The sequence below is a fragment of the Lissotriton vulgaris genome, chromosome 6 (genome assembly GCF_964263255.1).
Source record: "Lissotriton vulgaris chromosome 6, aLisVul1.2, whole genome shotgun sequence".
NCBI classification, from domain to species: Eukaryota; Metazoa; Chordata; class Amphibia; order Caudata; family Salamandridae; genus Lissotriton; species Lissotriton vulgaris.
In genome coordinates this window covers 1229837302-1229858208 of record NC_141694.1, presented here as the reverse complement: position 1 = coordinate 1229858208, position 20907 = coordinate 1229837302, and the positions used below count along the sequence as shown (strand labels likewise).

The 20907-nt window shown below is 44.6% G+C and overlaps 1 protein-coding gene across 2 annotated transcripts in view; it reads right to left on the bottom strand.

Moving 5' to 3' along the window:
• Positions 1-517: 517 nt before the first annotated feature.
• The window catches only part of TMEM181 (transmembrane protein 181), a 395254-nt gene continuing 374864 nt past the window's right edge, over positions 518-20907 (bottom strand). For both annotated transcript variants that reach the window (XM_086927323.1, XM_086927322.1), the window contains exons 16-17: positions 2828-2894; positions 518-1562 (exon numbers count right to left, since the gene is read on the bottom strand). In XM_086927323.1, the coding sequence (XP_086783449.1) occupies positions 1484-1562; positions 2828-2894 (146 nt within the window). In that variant the 3' untranslated portion in view covers positions 518-1483. The remainder of the gene's footprint in view (positions 1563-2827; positions 2895-20907) is intronic.

Below are 20907 nucleotides of genomic sequence, written 5' to 3'. Positions count from 1 at the left end.
TTGAGCACATGGCACACTTTGGAATCAGCAAAATATATATATATATATATATATATATATATATATATATATATATATATATATATAGTAAATGCACTACTTAATTAACAAAGGCAAATGCAACAACAACAAATTATCAGCAACAGAGAACTGTACAGATGTCCACTTTCTGAGAAAATGTGTGTATATAGATAATAGCTTGTAAACAACACAAGGAAGTTGGAGTGGCATGAACGGTTCATTTGTACGCATCCTTCAATCAATCCAGGTTTCCAGTTCTTCACCACAGTAATGTCTTTACACCCACTTCTTTGCTTCCAATTCACATTAGTCTGTTCCACGACACCTTACTTTAGTAAACTACACAGCTGCTGTACACTCCTAGCTGCAACCTGCACTATTGTACTCCAAGTCCTCCAACTAAGGCCAGGGAGATGTATCCCGTTAATAAATTAATTATAAAATGCAATCATATGATGAAGATGGGCGCATAGAAAAGATGATTTCTATTTACAACTTGCGTCACAAAGACTTGTTTAATTTATTTATCCTTGTTTTTATATAATCATATTTCATCAGTGTGACCCTCATTCCCTTCAAACTAAAGAGAAACATAGTGCTTTGCATCTATGCTTGGCTATATTTTCAATTTCCTATGTATTCTTCTCCTTTCTTAATTTCAGCTGGAAAATTGAGATTTCCAATGCTAAAATGCACACCCCAAGTACATTAAAGGGCTCACCCCATTTGATGCCTGCAGCAGTACCTCCCCGGTTTCAACCTTAAATCATTTGAACCTTTCTTTCCTTCTTTCCTTATAACAGAGAAGCTCGGTTATTTTATAATGTGCACTTGCACTATCCTATTTACAGTTTGCGATTATAATTTGCTAAAAAACTGTGCAATTTAATCAAGTAATTCCCAAATCTGTGTTCAATAACCGAAACAGAATGTCTGAGGAAGAATATTTTTAACACAAATATCAATCTAAAATTTTCATTATTAAAAGTCCTTTCCACCTTAATTTTCCATGTGAAACGAGTAGCAATACATTTTTTGTGAGCGCATTTGAACAAAAGAACATGCAAATTTTACAAAAAGTGTCACTGCCGAAACCAACCTACAAGAATAAGCTGCATGTAATTCTCGGAAAAGACACAAACATTTTGAACCAGTCCAAAGACTACAGTAATCATCCGGAGGCTTTCACTGGAATCCTGTCCGATGCTGTACTGTATGCTCCCGACAGATGTGGAGTCAAAATTAAATATATTTTCTTAGCATTATATCTTTCTAACAGTCCTCCTAAGAAGGGTTTCCTTCAGTTTTTTGATAGTCCAGTAAACAAATACAAGTAAAAATCCTTCTTTTATCAAAAGTATTCCCAGCGCTAGCAGACATCTGCACAAAGCGTGGAAGTGGTCCCGAAAGGAAAGCCTCACAATCGCTTGTCCTCTGGTAGATCCCATATCGCCTCTGAAGTTCAGTCACTATCAGACTCTTCTTTGTACTTGGCCCTGATTGCTTGGCCATTCTGGAGTGGCATTTCCTCATAATCGCTCCTGTAAAGAAAACAGAGTTTACACAGTCTAGTAATTCATAGTATTAATTTTGATATCGTTAGAGTGCAACACCATAACAAAGAAGAGGCCCTAAGTGTGCATTCTAAACCTATAGTAAGCCCTGGCAGGAGTTGACGAAGATTTAGGCAGGACAGATGGAATGTGCTGAGAGGAGCAGATTTCTGTACCACTTTTGACATGGACCATAAAAGATGCTTTTTTTCTTACGCCTTGGAAGTACGGGCATGCAAAAAAAACACAACAGTTTTCGCCCGTAAAGCAATGCACCTTTTAAATGCAACTCCAACGCAGACATATTCTCTTGCTTTCATTTTTGATCTTTCTTTGAAAGAACCAGAGGAGCATGCCCTGGAGACGGGGAAACGTTCCTGCCTTTCTAACACTAGAGAAGAAATAAATCCAATCCGTTCTCGGTCACGTAGTATCTCGGATGTAAGATTTCCACACTTTGAGGACTTATGCTCGTGGATGCCGCCATTGGAGGCGCTGTAGATCATCCACAAATAATTTATTTTGGCTGCGGACAGAGATTTGTTCTTGAAAGGGCGGACTGTCTCGTGAGGCACATGATATCCCCTGGCCCAGAGAAAATCCTAGAAACAACTCATTACAAGGAGTAGCTGAATACATTTTGGTCTAAATTACCCAGTGGATATAAGAAAACAAAATTAGCTAGGTAAAACCCCCTGAAGAAATATACAGTTTACAGCTCGGTCTGGGACTCACTCACACTTGTGGTGCAGTTGCAATGTTGATTTCGGGCAGCCTTTTGGGGAGTGGACTGCTCAGCATATTCCACTCACCCGCCGGATGACGTTTGGGCAGTTCCAAAGGAGGTTTGTGCTACTAAGCAAACACAAATGTATTTTCAGGGGTAGGTTTATTCGGAAGGTGCAAAATCAATTTTTCGTGAAAAACAGAAACTTTGAATGAAATTGGAACAAGAGTATACCCCACTTTCAAATGTCGTGTGAGATACCAGCAGGAGGTTATAGATGGAAGTATCTTCGGCAAGCAATTTTTTGACTCAAACTAGGATGGTACATTAGAACATTTTGGCTAGCGTCGAACAATTTTGCTTATGTGTAATGTTAATTTGGTTTATTGTGCTGTTAAGATAGCAAAAGGTCCACTGCTCGAGAAATAAGGTTTGCCTTTATAGAAATTAAGGTAAACCTCATTTGGGATATCTAGTACAGTATGAAAACTTTGAAAATCCGCATGATGGCAGCAATTTTACTTACCCATAAATCACATCATCGTCTGAGTCATTCAGCATGGAAAAAGCAGGATTGTCTTTCAACTGCGACTCTAGAAACAAAAGACATCCAGCACAGCAAATGAAAAAGGGGTTGGTGAAATCCAAGCCTTACGTTGTCATGACCCTTAAAACGATTTTCACAAGAGTAGAGTATAAATAAGGACACACCCTAGTTTCACTCAAAAGGTAGGGTTAGACTTTCATATTCAATAATTCGTCCTCCCTCCATAAAAAGCTCTTTGTTATCTAGACATTAAAAGGGTGGTAAAAGTTTGCCTAGATACCACTAAAGACTTCACAAAAACAAAGCATCTTTTTCCAGTCATGGCACTGTTGGAACAGGAGTAGCACCTACAAAAGTCTATCTTGGGGTTGATAGTTTTCAGTATTCTACTTTGTTACCTGAATGTCAACAAGTTTTTTTCGGTGAACCCAGGGCACACTCTACATGGGCAAGACCTTGCTACTGGTCTGCTGAGAAACATCCTGATGGCAGATGTGTGCAAAACGACCACCCAGAAGCCAATTCACTCTTTCATAAGGTATTACTGTCTTGAATCAGATGCTAGAACTGACATCAAAGTAGTACAGATGTCGCTGGGGAACCAGTAAGCATAGTAGGCTTTTATTCTTATGTTCTTCCTCCCGCTTTCTGAGAGGATGGTCTCGCTACTTTATTCCGTGCTTCTGCCTATTAAAAGTCCACAGTAAGAAAAGGAATGGTTACATACCTGTATTCCTTCTGTTCTCCATTGGAACTGAAATTAGGGACTACCCACCCATATCATCGTAAGGAAAGAAACAAGGGAAATGAGAACTATCACCCCAGGATCTAGCGATTTGAAAAATTAGAACGAACCTAATCATGCCATTCTCATTGCATGCCTGTCTGGTCGAGAAAGGGGCATCCGTTGAAAAACTGATTTTTACGTTTTTTTATTTTTAAAACACAAAATAACATATCGCCCCCCCAACTTTCGAGGGCATGAGAGCAATCATACAGCAGAAATCATTCGGAATTTATTAAGCTGGCTTTTGGAAATTCGGACTGGTTCACATCACATCCCAGCGGACAGAACATTTCACATCAACTCAAAAGCCCAACAGTTCATTGTGTGACAAAGCCTGGCCCCCACCCCAGCACCACTGGACCTTCCCTCTCTCCTCATACACTATTTACTCTTGCCTCCACCCAGAGACCCCAAATTTCTTGAATTTACATGGGCAGCTTCCTACTTGGTACATCAATTTCTCCACCCCATGCACCCCCCAGTATTCCAGTAAATCCCTATGTGCCACCATTAGGGCCAGGTTACTATAAAAGTAAACAAAGATACAGTGTCGAACAAACGACGCTGTGCCCTTGGTGGCACTCCTTGAGAGATCGTATCTCTGGTTACATTTGCTGGTGTTCCGTTTCAATGTGCAACACAAGAATTAGTAAATGCTTGATTCTTTAAGCAATGCGTTCTTTATTATTCAAGAATTCCTGATACTTAGTAGACATTCAAAGAATTGATTTCATCCAGGAATAATTCATACTATGATATCTCTTTTTCATTTGACGAGTTATCCAATTACGAAAGATACGTCCCTTTTTGGAAGATAAGGATCTGGACGTTAAAACAATCCTGCTGGACGTCAAGTCAAGTCTCAAAAACATTACCACCAAACTGGACCTCCTCACTGCATGCCTGGACAATGTCAAACAGAGGGTTTGATGGTCATGACTTCCAACTGGAGTAGCTGGAAACGCGCCTGATAACCAGGCCACCACATCCAAGCGTCTTCTGCGTATGGACAAAGTCCTGGATCTGATCAAGCAGACAAATGAAGACCTTGAAGCCTGATCGAGGAGAAATAACCTCCGAATCACGGGCTTGCCAGAGTCCATGACAGTACCGAAGATGGAAGACTTCATAGAGCTGATGTCCCCAGTCTTCATAGTGGAAAGGCCCACAGAACACTGGGACCCTGCCTGCTTGCTTCCAGGTTCGCCACCACACCCGATCATCGCACGGTTGCGAATCTACAAAGATCGTGACGCCATCCTCCGTGCCGCAAGAGAGAAAGGGCAGATCCAATACAAGGGAGATCATTTATCCTTCTTTCCAGATTTCACGGTGGCAGTACAGTTAGCGAGGAAGGACTTCCAGCCAGCGAAGAAACTCTTACAGCAGGCCAACCTGAAATACGCAATGGTATACCCTGCTAAATTAAGAGTGCTATAGGATGGCTACCCTCAATATTTTACTGATTCCAAGCAGGCCCTCAAATTCACCAAAAACCGAACTCCTCGCAAGAGCACACAAAGAACGACCTCCCAGGCTCAACTGAATGATAATGTTTAACCTACTAATGTATGCGCGCATTGCATATTGGTGGCAAAACTTTCCCACTGCTGGATAGCGGACATTTGCCATACGCAAGCCATGCTTTCAGATATCCCGGTTTCTATATTTTATACTCCTCAAGGGTAAGTTTGTGCCCTTGTAGTACTCTGGAGGACAAATGCAGAGTCACACGCATGTAAGGTCTAAAAAACATGGCTTCTACTCCCCACAACACTTTGCACGGCAACCCAGCATTTACTGGCAGGTTAGACCGCACGGCATCTTTGCCTCCCCCAGGGATAAATCCCAAATATGGGAAGAGGGTGGTTTTTTCTCAACCTAATTGGGGTGTTGGTATGGGTGGGGGATGGGCGGAGAGGGGGTGGGGGGGGTTCCTTGTTCCAATGTTTGCAAATTGTTGAACTTGTTTTAGGGATGTTGGAGACACGACACACACTAGCATCTCCGTATTCGAACTTCATGTGCGCGGGATCGCGACATAGGACACTACACCCATGGGGCATTGCCCTGCTAACATGCTGCAATATGTTAAGGTGAGAAGTAGATTGGCAGTTTAGCCACTATTAAACTCCTGACTTGGAATGTGCGGGACTCAACGATAGTAGAAAGGTCCGCTTAGTACACACTTACTTACTCCAGCACCAAATCGATATATGCCTCCTTCAGGAAATCCACTTATTGGGTCAAGCCTACCCTCCGCTATTAACAAAATGTTTGGGCACCACATACTCAAATTAGGCTAAGGCGTGTACATTCTCATTAGACGGGGCCTGGCATGGACCACAAATCACTGCATTGCTGACAGCGAAGGGCGATACCTGCTACTGACAGGAAAACTATATCATCATAACATTAATATGGTCAAGGTATATGGCCCTAATGGGGATGACCCGGACCACTTCACTAGGATCTGGCACATGATCCCAGGCCTAGATGTGCGGACGACACTCTGGTGTGGAGATTTTAATGTCCCATTAGCAGACTCTCTGGACAGGGAGGGCAGCTCTAGACGCCCACAGGCCGCCAAGGCCCCAATCACAATTATTGAGGATAACCATCTCATGGATATCTGGCGCGATGAGCACCCGGGCGGGCACCTGCTTTTCCCTGCAACATGGTGTGTGGTCTCACATGGATTACTGGTTAACAACTAGAGACTTCCTCCTTTGGAGTCTCCTGGCCACTTATTTACCTCATACATTTTCAGACCACACCCAGTGCTGCTGACACTCCACCCACCCGTTGTTCTCCCACACACTTTTAAGTGGCGTTTGCCCCTGCAGGATGCAGTCTTTAGGAAAGAATTGCGCGATGCAATCCAAACATATTTTGATCATAACACTGGGTCAGTTAGCCCCCCTGCCACACTGTAGGATGCCTTCAAGGTGGTGATTCGTGGGGAATGCCTGGCCAAGCAACACAGGGTGCTCAAAGCTATACCCCATACAATAGCAACGCTGGAGAAAGACATCTCAACACTGGAGGCCCAATTACATAGCTCTGGTAGCCCGTACGTCTTAGCACGCATTCGCAGGAAGATGTCGGACTACCAGGAGGAGGCAGAGAGAGAGACCCTATTCTTGCGTAAAGAAACAGGGGCACGCAGGTACGGGGAGGGGGACCACTCCAGCAAAACCCTTGCCCGATTGCTCAAAAGAACGTGCACTGCATCATACATTGCGGAACTGCTCGACCAGGATGGAAACAGCCATTCCTCCACACCAGAGCGGTTAAAAATGATGGTCAACTTTTACACACATCTCTATTCCACAGCACAGAGGCACACTCCCCACACCTGCAGGCATATTTCAATGATTGTTGAGCTAGTATGGCTATCGAACGCCCACAGAAAATTCCTGAACTCGCCCATTACCTTAGAAGAAGTCCGACAGGCCATCGCTGAACTTTCCCCAGAAAAAGCTCCAGGACTAGACGGGCTCACGGCTGCCTTTTATAAGGAATACTCAGATATCCAAGCTTCCAAGCTACGAGACACATATCAAGACGCACTTGAGGTGGGGCTGCTCCCCCCACAATGCGGGAGGCAGAGATTTTTACGCTCCTAAAACCCAACAAGCCAGCCCATCACTGTGACTCATATCGGCCGCTCTGCCTTATCAACCTCTATAATAAAATCTTTTCAAAAAACTTGGCGAACAGATTACAACTCTTGCTGCCGGTGATGATCAGATCAGTCAGGGTTCATACCCGGCTGATCTACAGCGCATAATCTCCGAACTATGTTTTCGGTTATGCACCATTTGAATCCTCAAACCCCTGCTGTGGTAGCGCTGCTCGGCCCTAAGAAAGCGTTTGACACTCTTGAGTGGAAATATTTGTTCCCACTGCTTGAAAGAATGGGACTCTGCTGTATCTTTATATCGCCTATCAATCTCCTCTATGCCCAGCCAGCAGCACGTATACACCTTAATGGCCAAATCTCTAAATCCTTTCGGATTGGCCGAGGCACGAGGCAGGCGTGTCCCCTTCCCACCCGCTCTTCGACATAGCCATGGAACCTATGGCTGCGCAAATAGGCCAGCACTAGGCAAATCGGGGTACAGGTTTCTCCACCCGTGGATTGGTTGTGTCCCTCTATGCAGACGACATCACACTGTATGTTACCCAACCGGTACAAAATTTATCACTGCTTATCCATGAAATTGTGAGATTTGACGGCATGTCGGGCATCCAAATTGGGCCAAGTCTACGCTGCTCCCCTTAAGAGAGGTCACAACCCCATTCCCCACGGAATATCCGCTCCCATGGGCAGACAACCCGGTGAAATATTTGGGAATCTAAATATGTAAGGACACGGAGGCGGTCTGGAGAGCCAACTATGGCAACCCAATTAATTGGTTAGAAGACAAAATTCACAACTGGACAAAACTCCCGCTGTTCCTGTCAGGACTTTACGCCATAGCGAAAATGGTGATCCTTCCTAAGTTCCTCTATTTGTTTGTTAACATACCCAGACCACTTACACAAATGTCCTTTATGCGTTTACGATCCAATCTTATAAAGCAACTTTGGGCTGGGAAACAGCCCAGAGTTAAATACGAGTTACTGACATTACCACAGACACAGGGCGGAATGGGAGCACTGGATTTACAACTCTATGCACTCTGCGCCCAGGCACACTTTTTACGTTATTGGACGCGCCCAATACCCTTTCAGCCACATGTCGCGGTAGAGATCGACAAAGTCTTTCAGATCCACTCTAGACAGCCCTTTTTCTGCCAAACAAACGTCCAGGACTCGACATAGACAATCCGCAATGGTAGAGGTGGGCGTGGCAGGGGTTAGAGCGCAAAGCAGGATGCGCGCAGCTATATGGTGCGTCCATCCCAGTGTCCAAAAATCCAACACTGCCTCCGCTGACGGATGGGGGCGCCTGCGAACGCGCCGCCAAACTTGCCACCCACACATTTTGCAGATCTTTACCCCAACGATCACTTCATGGTCCAGACTCAGGGCGGAAGCACCCCCCTGGACACCCTCCTCTACTATCAACTTCACGCAGCATGTCGTGCAGCATTTCACACTATTCCAGCCCTGGCCCACAAACATTAAAGGCCCTAGAACACATTTACACAGCCAGCACTGCGCGTTAACTCATCACATCTTTATACAATCACATGCAGTGCTCCGCTCCTGCGAAGGGAACACAAGCACGGGAACCCTGGGGCAACGGCCTTCACACACCTCTTACTTACAAACTACTGCTGTGGCCAATTAGAACTCTTATCTCCTGACTACATGTTACGCCTCATACATTTTAAATTTCAACATCGTATATATATTGTACCCCTGCCCAATTATACAAAGGAAAAGCTACTTACCAGTATGAATCTGTTCTTGGCATGTAGAGCTGCAGATTCACACACTATCCATAGATCGCCATCTGGTGTTGGGCCTGGATGTTTGCAGTTTGTTATGGTCTTGGAACAAGTCTTTGGAAGTCACGAGATAGGTGACTCGTCCTGTGGACAATAGTGCGCATGGGCATCAACTCCATCTTCAGAAGTTTTTATGCCAAGAAGGGAAATGATGGAGTTTTGTGAGAAATAGAAAGAGATGTCAATGTATGTTGTATCTATTTAAGATAATACTGGAACAAATAAAGGTAGCCAGGGAAGTGGGTGGGCGTGTGTGAATCTGCAGCTCTACATGCCAAAAACAGATGCATACTGGTAAGTAGCATTTTCCGTTCGAGGCATATGAAATGCAGATCATACACTATGCATAGATTGCATAGCAGTACTGTCCCTTTAGCAGCGACCACCAGTATCTGTTGCAGTAGTTTGAAATAGTGTTTTGAGTAGCCTGGCCCACACTAGCTTGCTTTTTTGCTTGCACATCTACACAATAGTGTTTTGTGAATATGTGCGGTGTAGACCATGTAGCTGCTTGCAGATATCATCTAAGGGAATGTTTCCTAAAAATGCCATGGAAGCCCCTATCTATTTTGCGAGTGGAATGGGCTTTCGGGGGAATAGAAAGTCTATGTTTTGCTTTGTTATAGCAAATTTGTATACATTTGACAATCCACCTTGCAATTCCAGACTTTAATATGGGATTGCCTTTATGTGGTGGTGAAAAGGAAACAAATGGCTGTTCTGTTTTGCGACAAGGTTTTGTTCTGTCAATGTAGTAAAGAAGTGCTCTTTTTACGCCCAGTGTATGAAGATCTCTTTCTACTACTGTTTTTGGTTGCGAGAAGAAGCCTGGCAACTCTACAGGTTGGTTGAGATGGAAAGGAGTAATAACTTTTGGAAGGAATTTGGGATTTGTTCTGAGAACCGCTTTGTTATGATGGAGTTGTAAAAATGGTTCTTGAATAGTTAGTGCCTGTAGCTCACTGACTCTTCTGAGAGATGTGATGGCCACAAAGAGAGCGACTTTCCATGTATGAAATTGTAGCTCACATTTGTGCAGAGGTTCAAATGGAGGACCCATTAACCTAGTGAGAAGGATGTTTAGATTCCACACTGGAGAGGGTGGTACTCTGGGAGTAATGATTCTTTTGAGGCCTTCCATAAATGCTTTAATGGCAGGCACCCTGAATTATGACAGATGTCTATTTTGCAGGTAGGTTGTTATGGCAGCGAGATGTAATCTGATTGATGTGTATGCTAGATTACATCTTTAAAGATGGAGCAGGTAACACATGATGAGTTGAATGGACGCATCTAGAGGATTGATTGTGTTATTGGTACAGTATATCACAAATCTTTTCCACTTGGCTGCATGGCAGGCTCTAGTGGTGGGACGCCTAGTTTCTTTCATGACATTCATACAATGAGGTGGAAGATTGAGGTAACCAAATTCTAAGACTTCAGGAGCCAGATCGCTAGGTTGAGCTGTGTGGGATCTGGGTGTCTGATCTCTCCATGGTTCTGTGTTAAGAGTTGGTGGGAGAGATGTAGGTTTTGGTGCGGGACTACTGACAGTTCCAGCAAAGTTGTGTTCCAATGGCTGTCTGGCCCATGTTGGAGCAACCAGGATCAGTGTTAGTGACTGTTGTTGCAGACTGCGTACCACTCATGGAATGAGTGGGAGAGGCGGAAAAGCGTAGGCAAATCTGCCTGACCAATTCATTCATATCGCATTGCCTTTGGACAATGGGTGTGGATATCTGTGGCGAAGCTTGGGCATTTTGTGTTTGAATGTGTGGCGAAGAGATCTATCTCCGGATGCCTCCACATTTGGAAATATGGTTGAAGAACTTGTGGAAGAAGTTCCCACTTGTGAATCTGTTGTGTCTGACGACTTAACAGATCTGCCATGTGATTCTGGAATTCCTGGAAGATGTTGGGCTAAAAGGAATATGTTTTGAGGAATTGCCCATCTTCATATGCTCTGTGCTAGTTGAGAGAGCTGGAGAGAGAGAGCGCCCCCCTTGTTTTTGTAGATAATACATTGCTGTTATATTGTCCGTCCGGACTAAAACAGCTTTGCCTGATAAGTGTTTCTGGAATGCTTTTAATGCCAGGAAGATTGCTAGTAGCTCCAAATGATTGATGTGGAGTAGCTTTTCCTGAGGTGTCCACCTACCCTGTATGGTGTGATGTAGTAGATGAGCTCCCCAGCCGGTGAGCGATGCGTCTGCTGTTAACACGAATTGTGGAACCGAACCAGCTCTAGGAACGGTACCCCTTTGGAAAGGTTTTGGGTGTTACACCACTGCAGAGAGCGATGTGTGCGGCTGTCCACAAACACCAGATCTGTTAGCTGACCTTGAGCTTGATTCCACTGACATGCTAAGCATTCCTGTAAGGGGTGCATCTGGAGTATTGCATGAGGTACTATGAATATGCAAGAGGCCATCATTTATATTAGTTGCATAAACACGCGAAATGGAAGCGAGTGCTCCGGTTTGAATTTTGTTATAAGGCCCCGTTTACTTGCTACTCTGGCTGAATTAGGATATGCAAGGCCTTTTGAGGTGTCTATTGTGGCACCTAGATATTGCTGGATGCGGGACAGTAGGAGGTGAGACTTTGGGAGATTTATTGTAAACCCTAAGTCGTAAACTAGTTGGATTGTGGTGTGTGTGTGTGTGTGATTTACACACTGGGTACATATACCTGGCTTTTATGAGCCAGTCGTCCAAGTATGGGAAGACGTGAATTTGTTGTCTTCTTAAGAGGGCTGCTACCACTGCAAGACATTTTGTGAATACTCTGGGTGCTGTGGTGACTCCGAATGGGAGATCCTTGAATTGGTAATGCTGACCGTCCACGACAAATCGAAGATATTTCTAGGGTGAATGGGAATGTGGAAGTATGAGTCCTTGAGAACTAAAGTGGAAAGGAAATCGCCTTGTTTGAGTAGAGGAAGGACCTGTTTAACAGTGACCTTGTGAAAATGGTCTGATTGTATGTATAGGTTTAATGGTCTGAGGTCCAAGATGTGTCTCAGGGTTCCATCCTTCTTGGGAATTAGAAAATATAGGGAGGAACCCCCTGTGTTTTGATGGTGCAGGGGAACTGCTTCTATTGCATGTTTGCAACCACAATTTGTACTCTGTTAGTAGTGCAGGCACTAAATTGTTGTGTTTCTATTGCATGTTTGTGCAGGAGGGAAAGCACCTCTTGTTTCAGAATTATTAAATGCTCTGTTGACATTGGATGCTGTTTGGGTGGTATGTTTGGGGGAGTTGCAGTGAGTTCCGGGCAATAACCGGATTGGATGATTTGTCTCATCCACCTGTCCGTGGTGATAGTGTTCCAGACAGGTAGGAACTGTATCATTCTGTAGTAGGGGATCTCTGTGTATAGTCACAATCTAGTGAATAGTCCCGCCCATGTGCGTGGACCCCGGAGCAATCAAAAATAATCTCTTACAGTGTCAAAAAATGCAGAAATGCATAGACACTTAAGAGAAAATTTTAAGACATATAATGCAGCCCCCAACAGGCTACACTGTCCTTGTTTGTTTGTTTGTTTGTCATTGTTTGGAGGTGGAGGCAGTGCGAGTATTGGTAGTTTTGCCTCTACTCTTGCTATTATTGCCTCTGTAGCCTCCTCTGTAATAAACTCTGGTAGAGGAGGTGTGTGTGGGACTCTTATAGGAAGTGGAGGAGTTATCGGTCTCGCAGGGGTCTCCAAACCGTTCCTGGATGGTCAGATCAATGCCAGATTTTTTAAATAACTACATGTATCTCAATAGGGATATCCCAAAAATCTGGCATGGATCCGGCCCTCCAGGACCGGTTTGGAGACCCCTGAAGCCTCTAGAGGGGCCTCTATACGAGAAACTTCTGGGAGCTTGCGATTGCAAAGCTTCCATTTATTTGGCGGTATCAGTATCGTTTTCATCTTTTCCAAAGATGAATCTACCGTAGGTCCAAATAAGTGTTCTTGGTCAAAGGCTTGGTTCAGTATGATAGTCTGAACCTCTGGTTTGAACCCTGAAATCCTTAGCCAGGCATGTCTGCGTAAACGGACACTGGTATTAATAGCTCTGGAGGCTGTCTCTGCCGCATCTAGAGAACAAAGAACGGAGGTATTGGTTACTAGTTTACCTTCCTGTATGAGATCATTGGCCCTTGTTTTATATTCATCTGGAAGGTGTTGTAGTAGGGTCTCATAGTGCGCCCCATCGTACCTAGCTAGTAAGGCCTTTGTGCTGGCAATTCTCCATATATTGGCTGCTTGTGACGCTGTTCTTTTAGCAGATGGGTCCAAGAGTTTTGACTCTTTGTCAGGCGGTGGAGCATCACCTGAGGTTTGAGAGTTAGCCCTTTTCCTGGCGTTGGTGATCACTAAGGAATCTAAGAGAAGCTGTCCTTTAATGTATGCAGGGTCTGTTGGGGCAGCCTTGTACTTTTTTTCTATTCTGGTGTTAATGACTATAGCCCTTACGGGTCTTTAAAGACTTCAGGAGCGTGTTTATTACCCCTTTTAACAGTGAGAGAATGGAGGTGGACCTTTGAGATGTTGCAAAAGTGTACACGAGGAAGTCTTCTTCTATAGGGTCTGTATGTAGATTTACCCTGTGGTATTCTGCAGCCCTGTGTATAAGCTAAGTGAATCCTATAGTGTCCTTTTGTAGGGGATGGTCTTGATTGGTAGACATCCTCTTGTGGTACATTAGGAACATCTGGTGTGCCATATTTTTTCCATGGGTCATTTGGGATGCAAGGATGACTAGGTTCCCCTAGAGGTTCATCATCCCCTTCGTCAACAGTGGTACAGTCATCATCTGGAGGTGGAGGAGATTGGGAGGATACTGGAGATGGGGTAGAAGAAATGTATTGTGGAGGAGGAGGTGGAGAAGGAATCCTTAAAGGAGAAGGGGCAATGTATTTTTTTCTTTAAAGGAATAGGAGGTGGTGTAGGTTTTCCTTTTGTTGGAAGGACTAATTCTAAGATGATCTGTTTCTGGTTCTATTTGGGTAGGATTGGGTCGAAAAAGCTCTTCCTCTGGAGTTTGTTTGGGTGCCGATTTTTTCGGGTCAGAGTGCTTGTGTGGCACAGTTTTTGGGGTTGTCTTATGCTCCGTAGGTTTGGAATCAGGAGTTTTGTTGGGCTCCAAAGGTTTGCTTGGGGTCTTCGGAACCGGTTGCTTGGTCGGCTCCGATGATTTTTTCGGATCCGAAGGTTTAGTGTCTGTAGATTTCGGTGCCGAATGAGCCGATGTGGAACCAGGCTTCGGTGCGGATGAAGACAATGGTTTCTCTTTCGGTATGTCTTTTGTTGTCAGTGCCAAGGATGAGGTTTTGGCACCGACGGTAGGCTGGCTCGATATCGAGTGGCATGAAGGCTTATATTTGGACTTCTTTGCCAGGCCTGAAGGCGGGGCATGAGAAGTTTTATCCCGGTGTGCACACAGGCCCGAAGGTGAAGGTGTTACAGAAGCCTCTGAATAGATGGGTGGGGAGGAGGGGTCGACATTAGTACTTACGACCCGTTGCCCCGGAGTGATGTCTTCGACGTCTGATTCTTCGACTTAGCAGGCGCTAAACGTACTTTCTTCCATGTGCTCCTGCACATGTAAGCCTTCTTGGAAGATATTGTCCGGTATCGATGTTGATGATAGAGCCATGCTTCTTCGAGCTCGACGATCTCTCATGGTTTTCTTGGAGAGGAAAGAGGCGCAAGCTGGACAGTATTTGGCCTCGTGTTCAGGTGAAAGGCAGAGGTTACACACCTCATGAAAATCAGCGTGTGGAAACTTGGATCCACATTGAGGACACTTTTTAAAGGGAGTCCTTTCCATGAGCCAAAAGGCCTGATGGCGCAGATAGGCCCAAAGGCCTGCTTCGACGACCGGAACTGAAGAGTTGAAGTTTGTAATTCAAAAACAATACCGAACAGAGGGTAAGGATTGCGAGTCGAAAGTTAGATCGGTAACAACACCGAACTGAAATGCGTCAAACACATCCGAGCCCCGATGGTGGAAAAAAACAATCTGAAGATGGAGTCAATGCCCATGCGCACTATTGTCCAGAGGAGGAGTCCCATATCTCGTGACTTCCAAAGACTTGTTCCAAGACAATAACAAACTGCAAGCATCCGGGCCCAACACCAGATGGCGATCTATGCAGAGTGTGTGATCTGCAGCTCATATGCCTCGAACTTGGGTATTTCTTCAGATTCCCAATGCGCCCGTTGCCACAGGCGGATTTCCTTCACCTTGCTTGGCTGTGCCCCGCGGTTGCCAGCTACTGGACGGAGGTATTTAGCACCAATGGGGAAATTATAAGCATACAACTAGATCCCTCCCCACTGATGGGCCTTCTGGGACATGTGGGAAACTTAGACCGGGGCGTTAGGAAATTAGTGGCGCTAATGCTACTTCTAGCAAAACGCTAAGTTGTGATGCACTGGGGGAGGGCTCGGGCACCACTGACTCAAAGACATCGCATACTGTCACAAACAATTGTCTAATTACTGGAAATTAAACAAGGTCTCGCCCGCGCGACATCTGGGAATCTTTCACTGCCTATCTCCGTCAACTAGAACCCCTAAAAAATGGCCCGTACCAATGAAACTTTCTCACTTGGGCAACTTGGGAAATAACCAATGTATCTCCTTCACTCCTTCCCCCCAAAACAGCACACGTATGAGAGCTTATGTATACTCCAACGTGGACCGATTGCAGATGCTAACAAATGTCAATATTGTTTACTGTGTATGTGTCATGTCATGTAAATTGTTATTTATGCATTGCTTGTAACAACGCCAACAAGTTTAATTGAAAATCTAATTAAAAAAAAAAAAGTATGAGAGAAGCCACTCTGATCACTCTCTAAAGAAAGATAGGCCCGCAAACCAATGCGCCTCATATAGGCCGCTGTTCCTGCTCAATAAGGATACTAAAATATTTGCTAAGATTCTTGCCAACACAACCACCTTTCTCCATTACTCCCAATAGTGGTGGCACCAGAACAATTGGGCTTTGTGCCAACTCGTTAGCTGACAAGTAAGCTACGTACCCTATTGGGCGTTATGGCTAGTTTTAAACCAGAGACGCAGGTGCAGCGGTCTCTCTCGATGCAGAGAAGGCCTTTGATTCTATTGAATGGCGCTTCTTGAATGCCGTATTGAGAAGAGTTGGGGTGGGAGAGGTTTGTAACAAACTAATAGAAGTTCTACTTGAGAGTCCTACAGCACGAGTACGGGTTAATGGGTTACTTTCAGAACCCATACACATTACAAGACGTACAAGGCAAGGATGTTCCCTGTCTCCTCTCCTGTATACACTTGTGGCAGAGCCTCTGGTGTGCGCACTGCGCGAATACCATGAACACCGTGGTTTAAGGTTCCCCCAGTACAATTTGGTTGTCGCAGCCTATGACACGGACCTTAACGCCTGTGCTGCAGGAAGTTGAACGATTCGGTCAACATTCAGGGTTACGTATTAACTGTACTAAATCTACGGTGTTCCCTCTCACTCCATGCACGGTTCCAGTTGTAGTAGATTACCCTATTACATGGTCTATGTAACCTATTAACTATTTGGGAATTCAGATCCACACTGACCCGGAAGTAGTGGTTCGTGAGAACTGTGGTAGAGCGATAACAAAACTGTCGGGATCCATCGAGAAATGGATACACCTGCCTCTGTCTTTGTTGGGGTGTATATCACTCCTGAAAATGATAGTACTCCCACGGTTTCTGTTCCTCTTTACCAATGTTCTATCTTACAGTCTTTCTTCCGTACACTGCGTTCCTTCCTGCTTCATATGGTGTGGGCTGGGAAACAGCCGAGGGTGTGATGGGAGATACTTACCAAACCATACTAAGTAGGTGGACTGAGAGCCCCAAAGTTCGAATTTTATTGCTGTGCTGCACAACAGATGCATGCATTTCATTGGTTGCATGAGGCCTCAGATAGCCCGCAGGTATACATTGAAAAAGCAGCCGGGAAATCCTATTCATTACCACAGTATCTTTCCGAGACACCCAAGAGGCGCTATCATGTTATAGATCCAGTTGGGTGCACAAGGAGCCTACCTTGGAGGGCGGCAGACATGAGGGGTGTCGCCCTTCTTCATACTCCCAAATTGTTATTAGAAATGTGCAGGTTGTTGCCAATGAGAGGAGAGAGAGGGAATTTGTCTCCGCTGGGTATAAACATGATAGGTGACTTTTTCCTAAACGGTACAGTAAAGAACTTGAACACGTTGGCTACAGAATTCCTGGATGCCTCCCTAATAGCAATATTTCATTTTTATTTAGCAAGGCATGCATTTCAGACAACACTAGGGGAGGACATGATAGAACCGCCCAAGTTTACCCCCTCACGTACTTGCTTAGTGCACAAACCTCAAAACACAGGATTTTGATATTATACACACTGGCCAATGAGGAGCCAGACCCACCTGCTTCAAAATCACTTCCAGAATGGCGTGCAGTTACGGTTAGATATTACTGATGAGCAGTGGGCATATTGCTACACGGACACGAAGACTACATCTCAAAACAGCAGACATTGCTTAATACACTATACCTTTCTGCAGAGAGTCTACTATACGCCAGCTTGTCTGCAGAAGACCGGGCTCCGCAATGATGACTATTGCATGAGATGTGGGGTGGCTGAGGCAAATTTCACATATTTGGCCTGGACCTGCCCAGGGATTCAGAGGTTTTGGGAGATAGTGCACACTCAATTGCAGGATATAGCTGGTGTAGGTATTAGACGGACTCCCTTGGAGACGCTGCTAGGTTATACCAAGGAGTACCCCAAAGACACATGCAAATTATTAGTATTGTGCATCCTATTAGCAAAGCGCAGGATTGCTATTAGATGGTTGAGTAGCCCCACACCCACAAGAGAGGTATGGTGTGCTCACCTATCGCGCTGTAACACGCATTCAGAAAATTTCAATGCGCTTATGCCCACACGCTGCAAACCCAACAATATTTGGCCACCATTTCGGGCATACTTGGCCTGCAAATCCACTGAAGAAGAGGCGGGGGAGGAACATGACAGGTCAGGGATTGGCTAGAGCGATGGGTGCCCCGTGGGAATGCAGAGAGGTTCTGTCTGTATGCTGCCTTTTGGGTTGGGCTGTCTTAGGCACCTGCAGGAAGGGATTGTGTTATATCCCCCTATTGTTAGAGCTGTTGTAGATGCATCAATGTATAATGATACTGCCCCCGCAGTGTAAATTGAAAATGAAATGTACTTATTCTGTTGTAACTGCCTGGACATATTCTGATGTATTATTCTTTTTGTTGTTGCTGCCGCTGTATGTAATGCAATGATCAATGGACACTTTGATAGTCTGTTACCCACCCGCTTCCAAGTAGGCCTCAATCCTCGGACATTCCCATAGAGTATGCAGCAGGGTGCCCTTATTCTGACAGCCCCTCAAGCAGTACTCGTTAGTTGCTCTTTCAATACGGAATAGACAGGTCAGTGTATTACATGCCTTGTAGAGGAGTTTTAACTGGATCCAGTGAAATCTCTCCCCAACGGCGACCATGCCTGGTACCCACATGCTTGCCCCTAGTCATCATCCACAAACCTCCCCAGGTCTCTTTCCCATTTTTCTCCAAGAGGTTTAAGCGATAGGAGACTGTTGTTCAGTAGCGTAGAGCACGGGCAGGACACCGTATGATCAGTCGGGGAGGGAGGGAGTGGGAAGGCACCCAATACCCTCTATTCCAGTGGAGATTACTCCTCTACCTCCCCCCAGTGTGCCTCACATTTGCTCAAACGCCGAAACGCGTCTGTAAGGCATGTTGGATTAAAATATTTCCTTGAGTCTAAGTCACGGTGTCAGTGCCTTCCTTTCATCCGAAGGAATTGGATTGGTAAACAATATATATATATATATATATATATATATATTTATATCCCATCAGTTGCTATCTCAAGATTTGTCTCCCCAATAGCTCATATTCGATCTGCAAGTTGGCAAACAAGATCACTGCACCCTCCTTCCACAAGTCTCCCAATTTGGAGATCCCCAAGAGATCCCACTTCCTGCGTCCCTCTACCTCACACAGACCACTCAAGAGTTTGGAATCCTAGAGTGGAGTCTCTAGGGTCAATCTGCCTCAATGTATGGGTTTCCCTCTTCCATATACTGACCACTGTTTCCGCAGGGGAAGGTGAGGGGGGGCGGCAGCCCCCTCTCTCCAAAGAGTCATCAGAGTTAGCCCTCCGGGGCCATAGCAGTACAGTCCGCTCTCAGAGAAGGTTTCTGCTGGGATGAAAATGTCCAGTCGTTGACAACCAACAACTTTGACGCCCAATAATGGAGCCGGAAATTCAGGAGGGCACTGCCTCCCACCATTAGGTGTCTAGTCAGAAGTGAGAGGGCAATCCTCGGGACCCCATCGTCCCACAGGTGGTGTTCTGCAAAATGCACAAACATTTAGTTAAGTGGATCATTTTGTAGAGGGCTACACAGCCCAGGAGGGATAGCATGAGCTTCCTCCACCTCTCCACATCGCGGCAATAGGCCTCCAGGATGTTTTTTAGGCTTTCCCCAGAAAAAAAACTTTTTACCAACCTTCAGAGGCCAAAGCATGTCTAAATTGCAAGGTTCCACTTATGTTTTCTTCCAAAATGTCTGTGAAAGGGATTTTTCTGGCTAATATTCTGCAGATAAAGCTTACATTTATTTAAATTTAACAGTTTCTTTTTTTTTAAATGGCCAATGTAGCTGGTTGATAGCTTTCCAAAATTATTCCTTATTTTTAAATAGGACCTTCCTGTAAAAAAGCTTTTGCAAACTAATGTGTATTTTTAAAGTGCTCCGGGATCCAGAACCTGGGCAGGACTGTTCAGTGCTTATGGCTATTAATAAAGACCCCATGGATGAGAATCAATGTTAATTACAGTATTTCAAAGTTCTCACTGTTATTATTCTCAGAAACATTTATTTTCATTAAAATTAACATGCTTGTTCAGCTGCGTATCTCTGATTAGGCACTTGTGTGTGGACAATGGTTAGAGATTCAAAAAAAAATTCAGTTGATTTCACCTGCAAAGCTAGTAAGCATGTATTTAGTAATGAATTCTTAATGAAGATCAGGCCCCACCACTACAGGATACATTTCAATTCACAACAAAAATAATATTTTACAGATATATAAAGCCTTTACTTCTGTCGAGCATCAATCTGAATCCACTCATTACCAACTCAAAAAGTTGTTAAAAAGGCTAAGCTCAGTTACCATAAATGGCGAGCACAAGAACAGGATCTGCTGTTAGAAAATGTTTCAACTATCCTTTTTAAGGAAGAAACCAGGGTGGCTATAGAGGATTTGGACTGGGCCAACAGTACAACTTTACACCAGGAGAGACACGTTTTACCTGTAGGGGTTTCTAAAGAAATGGAAGGCAAAATAACTATACAGTTTCCAATCTTACTCGTAAGCAAGGATCCTTCTCTGTCCCCACGAAAGAAACAGAAGTCTCATGAGAAAATACAGCTAATTACCTATTTTTCTAACCAACATTGCAAGAGGAGTATAACAGAGCTTAGGCCTCCCTCCACCTTTATTCTTACCAACGCTACCATGTCTGCAGAACTACTAGCCTTACACAATTTGATACTTAAGAGAACTCTCTCTACACTTTAAAATCACACCTGAATGTATTCCATATAAAGACACAAAAGGCAAAACACATTGCATTGAATCTAACGAGGAATAGTCCACTCTATAACAATACAACCTCCAGATAAGTATGGAGGTACTGTTATATGGAACGCCCTAGAATTTGAGCAAGAGAAATAGAA